The following is an 18922-nucleotide window of genomic DNA, read 5'->3' as shown; positions in this document are numbered from 1 at the left end:
AGTCGAAAGTGGTCTCCTCTATAATTTTCAGCATTAGAAGCATCAGACGCAGCTCACCGTCTAGGGTGCTGCATTGGCCGTGGTGTGTCAGGTCTTAGTATATCAAAACAGAGTATATCTAAAGCAGCTCTCTGACTGGACCTTCTGAGCGTCCTTCCAGATTGCTTTTCTTGTATTCTATTGCTGTGTGATAGGACAGCAGGGAACGGGGGTGGGGGTGGGGGAACAGGTGGCAACCTCAGAGTGAAACACAGTTGGACATTTGGGTGGGTTGGGGAGGCTGAGTTGCAATGAGCTATTGTTTGGTCCCTTGAGAATGTTCTGGACACAGCCTAGGAGCTTAGAAAGTGGTTATCTGGTTGACATGGGGTAGCCACATTCTAGATTTGTGGGGATTCTCCTGCTTCCCAGCAGGTTCAGGAAGGTTGTGGATAGAAACACTATAAATAAGTACATACATACATACACACATACATACATACACACATACACACATACATGTATACATGCATACATACACATACATACATTCATACATACATACACACATACACACATACACACATACATGTATACATGCATACATACACATACATACATTCATACATACTATATTCATACATACATACATACATACATACATACATACCTTGGCCTTAAGGTTTTCCTGACCCAGGTATTCTGTAGACAGTTGGGACATTCTTGGGCCAGGAAATCAAAGTACCTTATAGTCCAGTCCCTTGTCTTAATCTTCATAATTCTCTGAGCTAGGCCTTAGTACTTCTCCCTCCCTAGCTGAGAGTAACAGAAGGATGAGTGAAGTGTGTTTCCGTCTAGGTACCCATGGAAAGAGAGAGGCACAGATGATGTTTAAACTAGACTTTTGACTCCAGATCCCCATTCAGGTAACCCCAAATCTGCACTGAGGAAGACCCTTGCTCCACTACTCCCCATGAACATGCTCTAGGCCAACTCAGTACATGCAGGTTGTGGGGCCCTTTGCCCTTGGGTACCCTGATGCCGTGTGTCTCATCACATTGTTCAGACTTTCTCCTGTGGCCTCTGACTAACCAGCTTTGACTTACCAGAGCAGAAACAAGATGGGTATCATCAAGTTCCTTCGCGATGAGCATTAGTGGTGAATCCTTCCAGTGGGATACACCTTATACTCAGCATGTCTGGTGAGCACATAGCTCAAGCAGGTGCTTCCTTTTGTGGGTACCTCTACCTCAGGAATTTTAGTGACTGCTAGTTTGTGTGATAAGCTTCCCAGCAGGCTATGCTCTGAAGGAGCCAAGCTGGGACACCATGACCTCTTTTGTTGCTTGACCCACCCCAACCCCCACCCCCATCTGTGGCTGTAAACAATGATATCTGAGAAAGGTAGGCTCTTCTGTGTCTCCAGCATGCAGTGACCTCACGGGGCATGGAAGACATCACAAGCATCTAAGGACTTACCACTTCTCTTCCATGGCTGCTACTTCTGTTCCTCAGGTGGGCTCTGAACCTCCCTCGGGGTCACCCCATTATTCACAAGGGCACCTGCCTCTCAGAGACTGACATTTCCCTCTGGCTGTATCCTTATCGTCTCCTGATCTTGCCTTATATTCTTCCCCAGATCTGGGGTTTTCTCTCTGCCACAGACATGCCATTCAGTTAGGGACCAAACCTCAAGACACCTGTGCATCCGCTCCACCCAGAGACAGCTCTTAGGCTGCACAACAGAACCATGGCAGCCAACAGCCCTACAGTTCCTGGGCTCTTCCTGCTTTGCTGTGTCATTGCTGTCCCTTATGATGAAGGCATGCTTCCAGGGCCCTTGTGGATGCTGCATATCCTAAAAGTAAGGGGCACCTATCTGGGTCCCTTCCCATGTCTGAAAGCCACCAGAACCATCCTGAACCCAAATGGGCTGCATACTGTTCTGCATACTCCAGGACTGTTAGTCTTGGGCTTATCCCTTAAAGGAGGTCTGAGGCCTCTTGGTCTGATTTGGTCTTTGACCCAGAATCATAGGCCTCCTTCCAGGGCCCCTTTGCACACGGACACCTTCCCCACACTCCCCAGTTGCAGGTGGACCCTGGCAGTCAAACATACTAATCGTTTCTTTGACTTTCCATGCTGTATGACACAAAACCAACCTTCCGCCATTAACCAGATAGTTCTTGGCTCCTGGCCTTTGCAAGGACATCTCTGCCTAATGTTTGCTTTATTTAGAAATTAGTAAGTAAAAAGGTCATTTGTATCTGAAATGACCCAATGAATTCTGCTGGCATGGCGGAACGGACACAGTGAGGCTATCCACTATACCTAGAGTTGTGCCATGTCCAATTACTTAGAACTTTTTTGGTGGCGAGTAACAGAAAGCCAGTAGAAAATATTTTAAAGGCAGAAGAACCTTCCAGCTCTTCACTCAAAGGAAAACTTCACAATCAGAGCAAAGGAGAGGGGACGGCAAGATTTTTTTTCATCCTTATTTTACACAACAGACAGAAAAGAGCTGCAAGAGATCAGTACTGTGATGCAGTTGCCAAAACCCTGGTCACCTAAACGGTATGGGCAGTGCCTTGGACTCTGTTGACTGTATCCAAAAGGAATGGAAGTTGATGGCAAAATAGGACGGGATTCTTGTCTCAGGATATAGACCTGTATAAGTCAGCTTTCTGTGACTGTAACACATACTCAAAAGTAGCCAGCTTACGAAGAGAAAAGGTTTGCCTGGGCTCACAGTTTGGGTTGTTTCAGTCTATTACTGGATTGTACTCGTGGCTTCTGGTTGTGGTGGGCCAACATAACACTGACAACAGGACTTTCTCGTGTGTGTGTGAAGTGCTTTCTTCCTACTCACAGATCGGACACAGGGAGGGAGGAAGATAACAGACCTGTGGGAAAATCCGGCTGTAGTGATTCCAGTGAATTCCATATCTATGCTCAGTGGGCATTGACCTGATAACCAGGTATAGAAGAAAGAAATGTAGGGTCCCACTGTCCCTTTCTGAGCCTGGCCTTCAATGACCTATGACCTCCTGGTAGGCTCCTTCCTCTTAAAAGGTTCTACCACATCCCGGTTGCACCAAGCTGTAACCAAAAACTTCAATGTCCCTTTGGGGGACGTTCCAGATCTAGATGACAGCAGTGTCTAAAGATGTCTTGCATAAGGATCCAGTTCTAGAAGCAGGCCCAGACTGCCTAGGTGCCAGATATGCTGTGGGTTCTTACCAAGGTTCTGTCAGGAATAAAATAATCACATGCAATTTCAGGAAGATCCCAGGCTCCACGGAAACCTGACCAGAATCTGTCGGTTACACGCATCATCCAGAAAAGTGTTCCGAGCTTACTGTGGCGCTGCCACGCCCTGTGCATAGGCGATGGGTGGGGCAGGTTCATGCTTCAGGCTACATAGGAGGGACGAGATGGCAGGAGGGGTTACAGAACTCTGAGCAGCCTCTAGGTTTCATCTCCCCCTTGCTTTTATCTGTGTTTTTATATCGAAACTCCAGCTAAGGTATTGTTGTTGTAAAGGGTTTCCACTGATTAAAAAAAAATAAATTATGAGAACACTGCCAGTTTAAACATCGCGAGCAGGCCTTCCCCTCCATCCTTCTCTCTGAGGCATGGAGGTTTCTCTAAATAGCTGCACAGTCTAGAGATTCCAGGAATTTTAGAAACATTACCTGTTTATTTCTGTTTGGACGTGACCCACACATCCTGCCCATGTGGAGGCAGACCTTGGTAGGGTAACTTCTTAGAAGCTGTGGAGAAACATAACTCCCAGCAGGAGGAAGCCTCTGTCCTCAGAGAAGCGGTGCTGAGATCTTTCTGGCCCTTTGAGTTCCCAAATGCTTTAAGGTTCCTTTAGAGTGCTAACCTTTGCAACATTTCTGGCTAGAGCTGGGATGGGAGCCCATCTGAGAAGCCTGGAACTGGTAGGCCGCTCCCCCATCCCCAGCCCCACAGGATGTGCCGTGGCTCTCTTAGGCTCATACTCTCTCATTTGCCCAGAAGGCATGGGAGAGCTAAAGTCGAGTTGTCTCTTCTATGCCCTCCCAATGTGCCACCCAAGTGTGCTGAGGAGAAGAAAGCTATTAGTTCCCATGCCTGCTATAGACATTCTTGGAAGGAGCAGGGCTATGAAGGGGCAATATACAAAGTCATGAACGAGTAGAGAAGCTGTGATTTTCTGACGACCAAGCAGAGTAGGCAGGCAGATGTATCCACATGGACAGAGAAGGGCTTGGGTCAGGAATCAGGCTTGGGTACCTCTGGCTCAGCACTTCTATCATTCCCTCTGTCTAGGATATCCAGTCTTCATTTTGTTTAGCCCCATCATCTTTATGACCTCTCTGCTCCCTAATGAATGCATTTGTTTAAGAACCAGTCCTGTATTGTCTGGGAGGAGTTTAACGCACCAGGAACAAGACTTCCTTGTCTATGTGCAATGCCTTCTCCTTTAAGAGCTGATATGCAGTGAGAGAAAATGATAATCTTTCTTGAGGGAGTCCTGGTGGGACAACTCTGTTGGATCCACATCTGTGGCCAACAGCCAGAAGTCAAAGATCTAGTCGGGCCTTGTACTGTCAGCCTGTAATTACAGCCAAGAGGGGGGCTAAGGAAGGAGGAATTCAAGTTTTAGGCCAGCCTGGGTTACATAACAAGGCCTACCTGGGTAACTTACTGAGACCCTATCTCAGAATAAAAAGGGATTGGGATGGACCCCAGTGGTAGAGCCCTTGCCCTGGGATCAGTAACCAGTACTGAAATGAATTAGTTAATTAATTTTAAAAGCTCATGGGAACGTCTAGAAAATAAATCTCCCTTGAGAGTTTTAAGCAAGCACTGTGATCCTTGAAACAACCAGTCGCTGCCTTGAGCTCTGTGAATGAGACACGTCTAAACCTCCTTGGGGCAGATGGGGAGGGATTGGAAACAGCAGCAGCTGTACACACACACACACACACACACACACACACACACGTCACATGTGTGCACTCAACACATTTGTATATACAGAAACAGATGCACAGACACACACTCACACTCATAGACACACACCTGCCACATGTGTGCACTCGACACATGTGTATACACAGATACAGAGACACATATACTCACATACTCATACACACACACGCACACGCACACGCACCTGCCCATACACACACACTCCTCTAAGGTGAAAGGGCAGGCAACGATGGAGTAATACGAACTCAAGCTCACCTTTGTCAGCAAACTGATTAGGGTCTAGGGTCTACCCCGAGCCCCACAGGCCCTGCTTTGTTCTTGGCAAGACAGAGAAGAGGAGTGTGTGGCCCCAGCTGAGGCCCAGAAGCTCCTCTCATGATGAGTCTTTCCACCACCTCACCTACAGAGCCCTGTTTAATAGAGCAGCCTCACTCAGCTCCAGTCACCACTCCCTCGTTCCTTCTTGCCTTTTTCTTTCTCAACAAATATTTCAATATCATCCACCATGTGCCAGGCAGCATTCCGTGCCGCGGTGCCACAGTCATCAAGACAATTTTCCACTGCCCTTTTGTGATTCACATCTGATGGTAATTTCTAAGAAAATGGGAGTCGAGATGTGCCATATGCAGAAGGGCTCTGGATTGACAGGCTGCCATCTCAGTAGCCCAGCCTGGGATCTGCTGAGCTCAGGATCCTTTTTCCTCCCAATGGGCTCCCTATTCCTCCGGCTGTGCTGGAGAACGGGGCAAAGCACGTGTTCTCTCACGTTTCCCCAGAGATTTGGATCCCTCCTCTCAAACGACAGCAGCAAGTGAGAGTGGACACCTGATCAGCTCCTCATTTGGTGAGGCTGGAGAGACACTACAGACTGAGGGCCTGGGACAAGCCTGGCATTGCCCAGTGAGGCAGCCCCTGCTAGCGGCTATGTGTGGAGCTGGTACCAGACGGACTCAGGATCACCCAGGAAGAGCTAGCTGGTGATGTTGGAGGAGCAGATGTGGAGAAGCAGTCAGACAGGCCCAGGGTCGTGGAGAAGTGCTGGGGGCTTCAATGTGGGACACGCATGGGGGTTTAGGGGCGTGGGTGTGAATTTTGGACAAGTGACCAATGCTGAGAAGTGTGATCTCACAGAACCATCGAGATATCTGAGCTCTTGGGGAGAATCTTTTCTTGACTTCCCAGTTCTCTGGGCTCTGGAGTCCCTGGCCTGCCTTGGTTGTAGCTTCCTCTCTGAAGACACTGCCTCCATGTTCCCTTTCTTTTAAGGACACTAGTTGTGGGTTATAGGCTCAACCTATTCCCATGTGGCCCCATCCTAACCTGAGTGCATCTGCAAAAGACTATTTCCAAATAAGGTCACATCTGTGGGTACCCAGGATAAAGATTACAATTAAGGTTTTGAGGGACACAGTTCTGCCCAATGTAAGTTGAAGACTGTCTAGATACCCTCACGTTCAGGTTTCAGCCTGGGTGGCATCCTTCCTCTGAACTATCCAGCGCACAGCATGCATTAGCTTCTTTATCTGTGTTCACTTAGCCCATCTAGGACCAGAATTGCTTTTATTCAACCTGTTCTTCTTCACCTCATGCACTACTATATAGGCCCTCAATGTCTGTTGAATGAAGACCAAGAATGGAAGGATGGATAGCGTCTTAGCTAGGGTTTCCATTACTGTGAAGGGACAACATGAACAAGGCAACTCTCATAAAGTACATTTGATTGGGGCTGGCTTACTAGTTATGAGGCTCAGTCCATTATCAGCATGGTGGGGAACATGGCAGCATCCAGGCAGACACGGTGCTGGAGGAGCCGAGAGTTCTACATCTCGATCCATAGGCAAATAGGAGAGGACTGGCCTCCAGGCAGCTAGGAGGGTCTCAAAGCCCACCCACACAGTGACTCACTTCCTCCAACAAGGCCACACCTCCCAGTAGTATCACTCCTTGGGCCAAGCACATTCAAACCACCACAGACGGATGGGTGGATGGGTGGGTGGATGAATGGATCGATAGGGGGAGTGGTAGATGGATGGGTGGGCAAGTCGATGGGTGGGTGGGTCTGTGGGTGGGTGGATGAATTGATGGGTGGATGAGTGAATGAGGGATGAATGGGTAGATGGATGGGTGTATCCATGGGTGGATAGATAGTATGGATAGGTGGGTGGATGAATTGATGGATGGACGGATGGATGGATGGATGGATGGATGGATGGATGGATGGATGGATAGATGGGTAGATGTTAATACTCTAACAGAAAGGTCTCCCATGATGGTCCCTCCCAGCCCTTACTCATCTCATCCTCTCAAGTGTGTGTGTGTCATTCATCACACTTTCTGAATTATTTGAGGCTTTCTGCTTTGACTAGAATGTGTTGCTCTGTAAGAATGTGCCATTTGAATGTTTTTTTTTCAGTACCTCAGCCACAATTTCTAAGGCATAGCTATATAATGGGTTGATGAATGGTAGGGTGGGCAGCTGCTAGGATGTGTGTGTTCAGACGCCTGGATAGGTGGTAGGAGCAAGCCTGTGGCCTAGAGGTTTGTCATCTCATCACAGCAGCAGCTGCTCTCAGAGCTTCCTGTAGACGTGCTCTTGGCTCCAGTGTCTGTTCTGCCCCTGCCTCCTCACCTACAGATATATGATGGACTTCTTCATAGCCACTGGTTAGAGCATGGTACCCACCCTCCAGCCTGGGGTTGTTCACCCTCTGAGGCTAAAGGACTGGATCTTGCCCTTAATCCCCGAGAGACATCTGCCATAGTAGGTATTCTAGTTTGATTTCTGATGCTATGATAAACACCATGACCACTGCGACTCATAGAGTAAAGCACCTCGGCTTATATTTCTACAGAATAATCCTTCTTTGAGGGAAGTCAGTACAGGAACTGAAGCAGAGACCATGAAGGAACTCAGTTCACTGCTTTGTTCTCCAGCGTGTTCTCAGCTAGCTCTCTGCCCAAACCCATCCATCGAGAGATGGGGCTGGCCACCAATGTGTGGCCAGGGCCTTCCCACACCAGTCATCAGCCTAGACCATTTCTCAGGTCTTTCTTGTGGGGGCAGTTCTTTATTTGAGGTAACCACTACCCAGGTGAATAGGTTGTGCAGAGTTGACAATAAAAACCAACCAGCATACTAGGTGTGTGATTTACCACCACCACCACCACCAAGCCTATCAGAATGGGCTGATTTTATAGAACTTGTTTTTGTGACAACACTAATGAGCTATCACTTAGACTTACACTGACCTCCAGCAGGAGGAAATGCATGTTTGTAAAGATGTGTGTGCATGTTTCACATGTGCTTGGCCAGCACTGGAAGTACAGGGATTCTCTGTCCTCCCTCCCTCCCTTCCTCCCTCCTTCCCTCTCTCCTTCCCCAGGAAGTTCTATTTCTGTGAGCTGCTTGTCTCCAAAGCCCAACACAGGTCAAGGTCCACAGGCCATGGGTTAGACATTAGGGGACTGTATCCAGGTCCCAAAGTCAAAGGGAAAATGGTCTCCCGAAAAGGAGTTGAGGAAGAAGAGTAGGCACTTAATGATAGTCTAGGTCCAGAATGATACCTCGGAGGCACATTCACAGTGATCTGGCCGTAGGCCTAAAGAGTCACCCTTGAGACCTGAAGGCTGATTCCCTTGCTGGAGAGAGACGTGCTGAACAAGCTGTTAGCACTAAGCACATAGGTGCTCTCAAGGATGTTCTGACAGCCTAGTGGGACTCATTCTCCACCAGGAGATCTTTTCTGAAAAGTAGGTACTTCTCTGGTCTGAAGCCAGAAACCCCCCTCAGCCCTGAACAAGCCATCACAACAACCAATGCTCCTTCTAGGCTCCTCACTGGTCACTTCTGTCCTCGGGCACTATCTAGGACATGCCCCTCTCCCAGACGTATCTCCATGGTCGCAGTTCAGGTCAGCCGGTTCTCAGAGATGAAATGACTGAGGGAGACCTTCCATAGGGGATGGATGGTCGCCTCCTATAGTCCTGGGTATGAACAAAAAGGCAACTTCCCACTGCTGCTGCCTGTGTGGGGAGAGGCCCCGGTACGCGTTAGATTCCAGAACTCTGAGGTAGGGCTGAAGAGACTGGCACCTCCTGGCTCGTGTTATGCCAAGCACTGTGGGCAGCTCCATCTGTCAACCCGGAGCTGAGACCCTGGTCTGATGCCAGCTCAGGACCAACCTGGGAGGGAGTCTCAGCTTCCTGGCCATTGTCTATTGGGAGCACACCCAGTGTGTTCCTAAAGTGACCTGGAGAGGCCTGGAGGGAGAGAGGGAAGGAGGGAGGGAGGGAGGGAGGGAGGGAGGGAGGGAAGGAGGGGAAGGAGCTTAGCCTGAACCTGGTCAGGGTGGGAGAGAGGAAGTGAGAGAGGAAGACTTGGTGTTTTTCCTTATTTGTGTTTTATATTAAAGAAAACAAATAATATCCTTTGAAAAACCCCATTCAACAAAGCATGTCCTGAAGGTCCCAGCGGCCCATTGTGGCTGCCTGGAGCCTGGAATCCATTCACACATTTTTGGCTAGATTGTTGGAGGCTAGAAAGACCGGAGAGGGAGGGAAGGACTGTCATTAAAATAGTTTAAAATGGTTTTTGCTCCCTGGACTCCATAGAAGTCTATGCCAAATGACCATAACTCCAAGGTCCCATGTCTGCCTGGCTCGGTACCCTCTCATCAGCTCTCCGGGAAGCTCCATCAAACTGGCCAGTCTGAGAGTAGCCAGGGGCACAATGGCTTCCACCTTGCCCCATGAAGGAAGCTAAAAGAGAACCTCCCTGGAGATTCCCAGTGAAGGGAGCTGCAGCCCATAGAACTGCCTTCTCTCGCTCACTGCTTGGCCTCTCTGGGCCTTGATCTCCCTGGCTACCAAGTGGGGCTTGGGGCCAGATGAGTCCCTCTTGCCACTCTCCAATATTCCTAGATCTAAGGCTCCTTTCTTCCCTTGTTCACGCCTAGGCATTATGAGAAACTGTAGGTCTCTCAGGTATCCCAGGCTGGATCCCTCACCCTAGATATCTTAGATACCCCTAGATCCTACTACTACGCTCCAGCTGTCCAGGAGGGAATGACAGTGCTCCTGGTCATGTCCCCGATATGGACACACTTTCATGTCCAGTGTGCAGACAGGCTTCTGCAAATAATCCTGCCTGAGCCTTTGGCAGGATTGACATTGCATATAAGGAGGTCTCTCCCCAACATTGATGTCAGTCCATAATCCTTATAATTGTAAGGACACTGTGCAAAACCACTCTTAGAATTTTCCCCGGGCCTCCTTTGAAGTCTAGAAGAGAATCAGCTCTTTGTATGTTCTCCCTAAATATTTCCAAGGTAAAGGAATTGCTTGGGGGATGTAGCCCTAGGATTGGGAGTCAGCGTGTTCTCAAGGCTTGGGCTTGGCACACTCATCTCCAGGCTTCTCAACGGCCCATGGTAGAAGGTGATGACATGCCTAACCGGAGGTTGGAGAAAGACTCTGTCCCCTTCCTGGAGCCATTGGTTTTGTACCTGACCCTTACGGGTGACAAGGCAACACTCAGCTGTCTGGCTCAGGACTCCGCAGGAAGGTCCCTTTTTATGGAATTAGTCCTTAAAGAGTCCCTAAAGAGAAGGATGGGAGGGCGTTGGTGGCCTTGGCTCTGCTGCCCTTCTCTACAAAACCTTGGACTATGCATTCAGCCTTGGCCTGAACAACAACGTATTTGAGAGCTCAAACATGGTGAACACTGAGGTCTCCCTCTGGTTCCCCTATCCTTTGAGTCTGGACTCCTAAGCATCCTCCCTTGGTAGGTATTCATTTGTTTTAATGGTTTCTGGTGCGATACAATGGTCAGAATCTGGCCTCTCGTGTCCTTTAACTGGGTGTTTTCATGGTAAATGTGGTGTTGGACACTCTCTGCTCTTTTGCAGAAGTGATTCATGCCCTCTCTTTCTCCACGCACAGGGCTACCATCCGATGCCCCACGAGGTAGAGATTGCCCACACCAAGAAGTTGTTCCGGAGGAGGAGAAACGACCGAAGGTAAGGAAGACTTGTGACGGCCATCACTTTCTCCTGGGCTGGCTGCTGGGCGCTTTAGCTCTGGTCTATGCTGTGCCTGGGACATTATACCTGTAAATGAGATGCTCACCTTTGAAGTGACATTGAGAGCACCGTGTGCTTGGTTGTGTGGAATCTGCAAGTCTGTGCTTGACCCAGGGACTGGGTCCCTTCGGAAGACCAGCAGAGGGCCACCGTCTCCACTCCTTCCTGGGAGTGAGCATTGCTCCGGGATTTACAGACACCGGTCTCTACCCATAAACCAAAGCTGCAGCTCAGGAGCAGAGCCCTCGGGCTGCGTGGTTAGTGGCATGGCCTCCAGGAGGCTCCCCAAGCCCACAAATTCAAAGTCATTCCTCTTCCTGCCTCTCCATCCTTAGGAATTGTCCTGTGTATTAGCCACACTTTGCGGTGACCCTCACAGTGCAGAGCAGTAACCAGGGAACAGGAAAAGCATGATGAGGTGGCTTGTGTCGGAGCAAGCAACTGAGATCGAGCCTCCAAGAAATGCATGCGTGCGGTCTACAAGGCTTTCTTGTGTGGAAAGGTCTTCCTGAAAGTTCGCACGAAAACTTCCAGGCGCAGAAGCAGACCGTACACGGCCATTTGTGCTAAAGGGGGGGAGTGGGATTTTTTTTCTTCTTTTTTTGCTTGAATGTGCAAAAAAAATTTCAGGATGGAAATCTTAAAAAGGAAAGGATAAAAAGGCTTATGCGTGAGGAATTAAAATGAGGAGTTTCCCTGTGGGGAATTTATTCTTAGGCAAAGGTGATGGCTTGTGGCTTTACCTTGTTCTTTAAGAGACAAGAAAGAGCCAGCTGTCATTCTACACTCAGAACCCTAGGTGCGCCGACCCTGGGTACTGCATGACCACGGCTGGAGCTGCTGGCCTTCAGTCAACCTGGGCCTCTGACCCCTCACTCTGCATGGAAATCCTGAACCAGGAAGCAGTAGGTGGGCGGAAGACGGACACCCAGAAAGCCTGTCGCCCAGTAGTAGATTTTTCTACTTCTGAAAATATTCACAGGGGAAATGAGTGTTCAGATAATTCTGAGTGAGGACTGGGGGTCATCAGGCATCAGAACAGGAGACTGAGCCAAGAGAGCCTGGCCAACCCCTGCATCAGAGAACAGTCGATCGCCTGCCCTGTACCTCCTCTCTACTGGGTAGAGTCACACAGATCAATTCTTGGGGTCTGGGTTCTGAGTGAAGGAAAGAAGTGGGGAGCACCCCTCAAAGGAGGAATGTTGTTACCAGGGCCAGGAAGGTGTCAGAGAGAGCAGAAGGTTTTCCATCCCTCTTCCCCAGTGTGTGTCTCAAAGATGCCAAGACTCTCCAAGCTCACTAATGAGAAGGCTTCTCTGGGCCAAGGCACTGGCACCCAGGTCAGCCCACATGTCACTTCTTGAGCCAGGTCACCATGTTCCTCAGGAGCCTCCTAGACAAGGCAGGCCTTCGGAAATGGCGTGACCCAGGAATGTCGGGAGGGAGCGTGCATGGCATCGAGACGACCAGGAAGCTGGACCTCCACTCATCCATACTCACGGCAGTGAATGCCCTGTGTAGGTCAATGCACGCCACAAAAGATGTGGACCGGGCCAGCGTCCAGAGGGAAGCAATAAAGTTGATGAAAAGGACAGAAAGTGTGTCCTGTGAGGAGGGCTGGGGGCAGGGAGGAGACAGGAGCACCCACGTGGTGGAACCCATGAAAGATTTACTTGGAAGCACCAGCAGCAGCTGCCTGTGTTTACACGGAGGGAACATCTTGGCCACTGGAGTCAGACTGCAGCTCAGGGTAGCAGACACACAGCTGAAGTATGTGCTAGACAAGGAACCAGTCAGAAATATAACACAGCCTGTTTATCACTTGGGGGGGAGGGGAGCGTCCTGCTATAGAGCATCCATATGGTGGAGATTTTCAGGGGAGAGCAGGTAACAATGTAGCTGAGAGACTTCATTATGCAAAAGCTGGGGAATTCCTGAATCTTTCTTGGGAACCATGGTGATTCAAGCACTCACAGACAGTCTCTCTGTGGATTACCAGGTCAACCCCAGCTCTCCCAGCATGTGACCCTCCATAGTGGCCTCGTTAGGCACCAAACCTGTATCCTTGTCACCAGCCATGCTAGGATTGAAAGCATAAACCACACTGAGAAGGTGTCACAGGGAGCTGTCCAGAATCAACGATGGTAACCTAGGGACAGAGCCAGCATCCATATAATACCTCAGATCTTACTGTTTGTCATGAGAAGGGATGTGGCAAGCCACATCCTGCTGGTCTCCCTGTGACTCACCTTGGAATGCCTGCAGGAGTCTTTGGTCCTCTGTCTCCCTACAGAGTGGCTGGCATTGGGTCTGATAGCTACAGTCCCCATGACAAATTGCTGCCCCTAGAATGGAGAGGTACCTTCCAGACAGAACAGGCATTCTCAAAAGTGGGACCTAGCATCCTCATCCACACAGAAGTCTGTTACTTGTCCTAATCCTATATAGACGGCTCTCTAGGTTCTCTGTGTGCCTTGCTGCCTTTCTTTCCCCTGGTTCAATTTGGAGGCATTAGGTAGTAAATCTTGTAGCAATGTAGGCATATGCCCTGGGTGTGTGTGTGTGTGTGTGTGTGTGTGTGTGTGTGTGTGTGTGTGTGTGTGTGAGAGAGAGAGAGAGAGAGAGAGAGAGAGAGAGTATGTGAAAAAGAGAGAGTGTGTGTGTGAGTGTGTGTGTGTGTCTGTCTGTCTGTGTCTGTCTGTATCTGTGTGTGTACATGTGTGCTAGTGCCCATAAAGGCCAGAGGCATCAGCTCCTCCTGGAGTCAGAGTTACACACAACTGTGAGCTTTCCTCCAGGGGTACTGGGAACTGAACCCCGGGTCCTCTTCGAGAGCAGTCAGTGCTTTCCCCCCCCCCCCCCCCCCGGAGCTGGGGACCGAACCCAGGGCCTTGCGCTTCCTAGGTAAGCGCTCTACCACTGAGCTAAATCCCCAGCCCCGCACTCTACCACTGAGCTAAATCCCCAGCCCCGCAGTCAGTGCTCTTAACTGCTGAGCCATCTCTCTACCACCACCACCACCACCACCCCCCCATGCAAGGTACTTCACTTCTTGAAAGATGTGTCCAGTGTTTGAGAGGTTTGCACAAGCTCATTCTTATAAAGCAGCAATGTGTTCTCCAGGTCAGGGGAGCTGGAAAGGCACAGGAAGCATTTCTCATTGCTGTCTTTGAAGTCTAACCTCATAATCCCTGGCATCCCCCAACCCAGGACAGTGGGCAGGAAGAGTCCCTCTAAAGAAGCAGCCTAAGAGGGTTGGGGATTTAGCTCAGCGGTAGAGCACTTGCCTAGCCAGCACAAGGCCCTGGGTTCGGTCCCCAGCTCCGGGAAAAAAGAAGAAAAAAAAAAAAAGAAAAAAGAAGCAGTCTAAGGCTTAGCTCCCCTCCCCATGGGCCACTTTCACACATTCTGATTAAAACTAAGTTGTGACTGGCAAAATCCCCTATTTTGCACAAAACGGATTAACCGCCAGGACAGCTTAAAGGGTTTCCCCTTAAGAATTTTCTCAAAATTTGGACAACTGATAACCACCTGCTTATTTTGGGGGGAAGGGGCGGGCTAATAAAATACGGCAGATGTCAGATAAAATCATGCATTGGGGGATTAAAAAATGAGGTAAACAAATATTCTATGAATTCCCTAAGAGTGACCCGGTTTCGCTGGCTCCATCTCTGTTAGGTAGGAAACAGACAGCTGAGAAAGTCTCTCTAAAACTCTCCGCCCAACCCCAGCATCCAGGAGGAAGAAAGTCACTAAGGGGCTGAGGTCTGGGCCCATAGCCTGTTTAATTCAGCGGATTTCCTCATCCCTGTGGGAGGGGAAGGAGTTCTGCAGCCCCTTCCCCCTCCCCCTCCCCTGCCCCTCCCCCTCGCTCCCCCTCACCCCTGCTTTATTTTAAGAGATGAAGTATCACTGCAGTGGACAAACGCTGCATGCCATAGTATCTACAGGCTGGGAAACAGACTCCAGGGTGAGGATAAGCTTTGGAAGCCATGCTGTGGAAGGGGCAAGAGGCAGCAGGCTCAAGCGGAGAAGTTGAGCTCAAGGATGTCATCCCCATCTACCCGTAAGGTGGGATCACTCTCAGGAGACAGGTATCAGAGGTGGCTCATCTAACTGGGGGAACAAAGGTTATTTAAACTTTAGGGGTGAGTAGGGGGTCTTTGGGGGGAAGTGTCTATCATTGACTGGAGCTAGATATGCCTCGTTTGCCTAAGGAGATAATCCAGGGGCTGCTGGACATGACCTTTTAAGGAGAAAGGAAGTTTAACTTGACTACCGGGCTATGTGACCGCCTCTCTAGTGGGGCAACATGCAGGCCCAGCATAGTGGGGGTCAGCGAGGGGCAGTGAGCCTACTGCTGGTCTCATGATGAGATTTCCAGGCTTTGGATGCGCCTTGATCCCACTTTTGCTCCAGGCGTGCTCCCCGTGGGCTCCACAGCTCCATGGCTTCCCACATCAGGGCAGACCTGGTCGCATGTTCTGAGCCTACACTGGAGTTTGAGGAACTTCTGAGACTCGACCTAAGATGCACTGACTGTGCAGAACCCTATGTACCACATCCCTTGATCGTCAGAAAAGGGTGGAGTCTGAGGGAGCAGGACCAGGTCCATTTCCACAGGGCCAGCCAGAGGGGTGAGAGCTGTTTCTGAAAGGAGGGGTAGGTAGTACATTTAGCTCCCCACAATTAAGTGCTATTAAACGCCTGGTCTTATTTACCTTCATGGCCAACACTGTTGTGGTAAAAATTGAAGATCGTTTGCTATCTTTCCCCGAGAGCCCGATCTGCTCACTCCGGCTGCTACTCTATCTACCTCACAGTCCGCAAGCTGCCCTCTCCCAACTGTCTCCCTTTTAGCTGCCCTCTCTGCACAGTCCCCTAGGCGGTAGTTACCATGCCACACCACACACACACACACACACACACACACACAAACACACACACCTTGTTCTGCAGGCCCTGCGCGTTCTCACTCTGCTCGGGCAACAGAACCAGATCCGCTTGCTCCAGCTGCCTCTCGGCCATTTCTTTCCCACACCGTCCTCTTTGGCCTGGTAAATCAAAGTTCTAGAACCTTGAAATTTAGCAATTAGATCTATATGTTAATGTCTCAATCCACGATTCATCCACACAATAAATTCACTGCCAATTGGTAAAGGTATAAACCACCCACCTAGACAAGATAAAAATCGATCTAGTTCACCTAAATCTGAACCCTTCTCCTCCGTAGACGCCATCTTGATCCCACCTTCCTCCTCTCTCCTGCCTTACAAAAACTTTGTCCCCGCCCCATTCTCTGCTGACCAATCACGTATCTCCTTGACATCAACCTACATAGCACAACTTAGAAAAGAGTCTATTAGGACCTTATGGTTTGGAAGGGTGAATCCATAACCGTCATGGTGGGGAGCTTGGTGACAGGCAGGCAGGCATGGCGCTAGAGCTAGAGCTGAGATCTCAAATCTGGATCCACGAGCACAAGGCGGAGAGGAAGCCATTGGGAAATGGTGTATGCTTTTGGAACCTCACAACCTGCTTCTAGTAACACACCTCCTAGCCTTCCTCAAACATTTCCAAGCATTCAAATATATGAGCCTTTGGGGGATCTTTGCCATTCAAACCAACCCAATCCCCGATTAGAATTGTTCTCCATGGTAGGTACGTTCTGTGATCTGGAGAACATGGGGTCTAAGGTAGAGCAGCCACAGTGGCAGTCTGGCTGCAGAGCTAACCAGAGTGTTGTATGTTTCTGTGTAGCATCTGAGTTGTGGTTCAGAGAAGAGGGCATCATGGGGTGGAGTGGCGGGGAGGGGAGGGGAGAATCTAGATTGCTCCCATTTTGGGGTAGTGATTCAACTACTAGTGAAACTCCAGAGGACTTTGAAAGGGAGATGGAATGTGAGGGAGAAGAAAAGCCACAGCTAGGCAGACGACGCGCCAGGAATTCCCAGAAGTCACCCACACAGCTCCCTAGGAGCAGAGGCAGACATGGGGCTCAGAAGCCCCCACTACGATTAATAGGAGAGAGGGGCTGCTGTCTACTTGCTCCAAAGGTCCCGTGTCTAGGTTGTCAGGAGTCTCAGCAGACCCCTCAGACTCCAGAGCTCTGCCCCTCAGCGTTCAGAGCAGGGAGACTAATAGAGACAGTAACAGTCTTTCTCATGATGCCCACCTTGCTGCCGTGGGTGAGGAGAGCCCTTCAAATTTATTTGCCTCATTAAGTGAGGTCCCGGAATGGTTGGTGCACCCCATGTGCAAAGTTGATAGACAGGAAGAACAAACGCATACCTCGGCCATCCTGGATAGCGTCATATGGCTCCACTGCACGAGAAGCCACCAGCGAGCCATCCCCATGGGGTGCAGAGTTAGGCTCCCTGCTGGACACTGCAGGGCGGCCATGGTGTCTATCCTACAGCTGACTGTGACTATGGCTTGGTGTCCTCCAACTGTGGGACCATTTAAAGATCTAATCTCTTCCCTGCTTCCTCTGCCTGCACAAACTCAGGTCCCAAGCATCAGCCATCGGCTTTGGTTTTGCAAGCTCCTTGTAAACACTGTGTGTCGCTGATTAAGAACAAACAGGGCATGTGAAATTGGAGGCCATTAGAACAGTGTACTTACGAGTACACTAAAAGCACCGATTCTGTGCTTCACGGGGTTTCATTTTTTGACAAATGAGTCATATGTCAAGTTCTTTTATTTTTTTTTTTTAATTTTGAGATAGGGTCTCATTGTGTAGACTCTTTGAACTGTAATTCTCTGTCCCAGTTTTTCTTGTACCAGAATTACAGACATGCACGATCAGATTCATCTTTGAAAAAAAAAAAAGAGTAGTGGTGTTTTATTACTGTTTGTTTCTTCAGTTGACTTGGGGTTTCAGTTTGGTTTTATGATTAGAGAAAGTCCAAGAATGGGAAAGGCTCCTTGCAACCCTCTTTGGATCTTGATGTCTGTAGTGATCCCTGAATGTGCCAGGAAAGTGACCCTTTCAAAAAAAGGACACATTTTTGGTCCGGCTGTGATTTAACCTATGAATCCATGCTGGGAATTAATAATGACCTGTTTTCTTCTAAACCATCTATATTTGCAAGTCCCCTTGGGAAAAAGTGATATCTATAGTCTTTAATTTTTGAAATTTAGAGCTCTATGCTTATAGCGTCAACCTTTCTCCATGTTCTATCAGAAGTAGCTCCCGTGATCCTAGAGGGCAGAACATCGAAGGCCGCTGCCTGCTATGGGCACTGCTGTAGGAAGCCAGCGGTGTAATTCAGTCTCAAGACCACAAGGCAGGAACCTAGTACTGATGTCTGAGGCCAGGAGAACATGAACATCTGTCTTAAGAAACAGCAGGCCAGGGGCTGGAGAGATGGCTCAGTGGTTAAGAGCACTGACTGCTCTTCCAGAGGTCCTGAGTTCAAATCCCAGCAACCACATGGTGGCTCACAACCATCTGTAATGAGATCTGATGCCCTCTTCTGGTGTGTCTGAAAACAACTACAAGTGTACTTATAGAATAAATAAATCTTTAAAAAAAAAAAAAAGAAAGAAAAAAAGAAACAGCAGGCCAGTTCAACTTCCTTCAGCCTTTTTGTACCGTGCCCCTCCCCGATGGACTGAATGATGCCTGCGTATATCGATGGTGCTCCTTTTCTGAGCACCGTGAGTTGTGTGATCTCTAGGAACCCGTGGTCTTCTGTCTCCAAGCCTCAGCAGCTTTCTGCAGCTTGCCTTTCCCATGCGTACTAACCACTTCTCCACCCATCATTATTGTACAAAGGGGCTTGTCTTCTGGGAACGCATCAAGAATCGATTGGTCCAGCCCTGTGTCTTTCTATCAGCTCATTCACATAAGTTGCTCAGCTAACCCTCTTAGACAT

The 18922-nt window shown here is 49.3% G+C and overlaps 1 protein-coding gene across 19 annotated transcripts in view; it reads left to right on the top strand.

The window, feature by feature from the left end:
* Positions 1-18922, top strand: part of Ctif (cap binding complex dependent translation initiation factor) — a 271222-nt gene that overhangs the window by 124566 nt on the left and 127734 nt on the right. For all 19 annotated transcript variants that reach the window (NM_001108891.2, XM_087593243.1, XM_087593235.1 and 16 more), the window contains 1 exon segment: positions 10903-10979. In NM_001108891.2, coding sequence (NP_001102361.2) covers positions 10903-10979 — 77 coding nt within the window.

Source organism: Rattus norvegicus, chromosome 18, assembly GCF_021556685.1.
Source record: "Rattus norvegicus strain SHRSP/BbbUtx chromosome 18, alternate assembly SHRSP_T2T, whole genome shotgun sequence".
NCBI lineage: Eukaryota > Metazoa > Chordata > Mammalia > Rodentia > Muridae > Rattus > Rattus norvegicus.
Note: the sequence above shows the minus strand (reverse complement) of the source record. Positions and strands in the feature narration are given on the sequence as shown.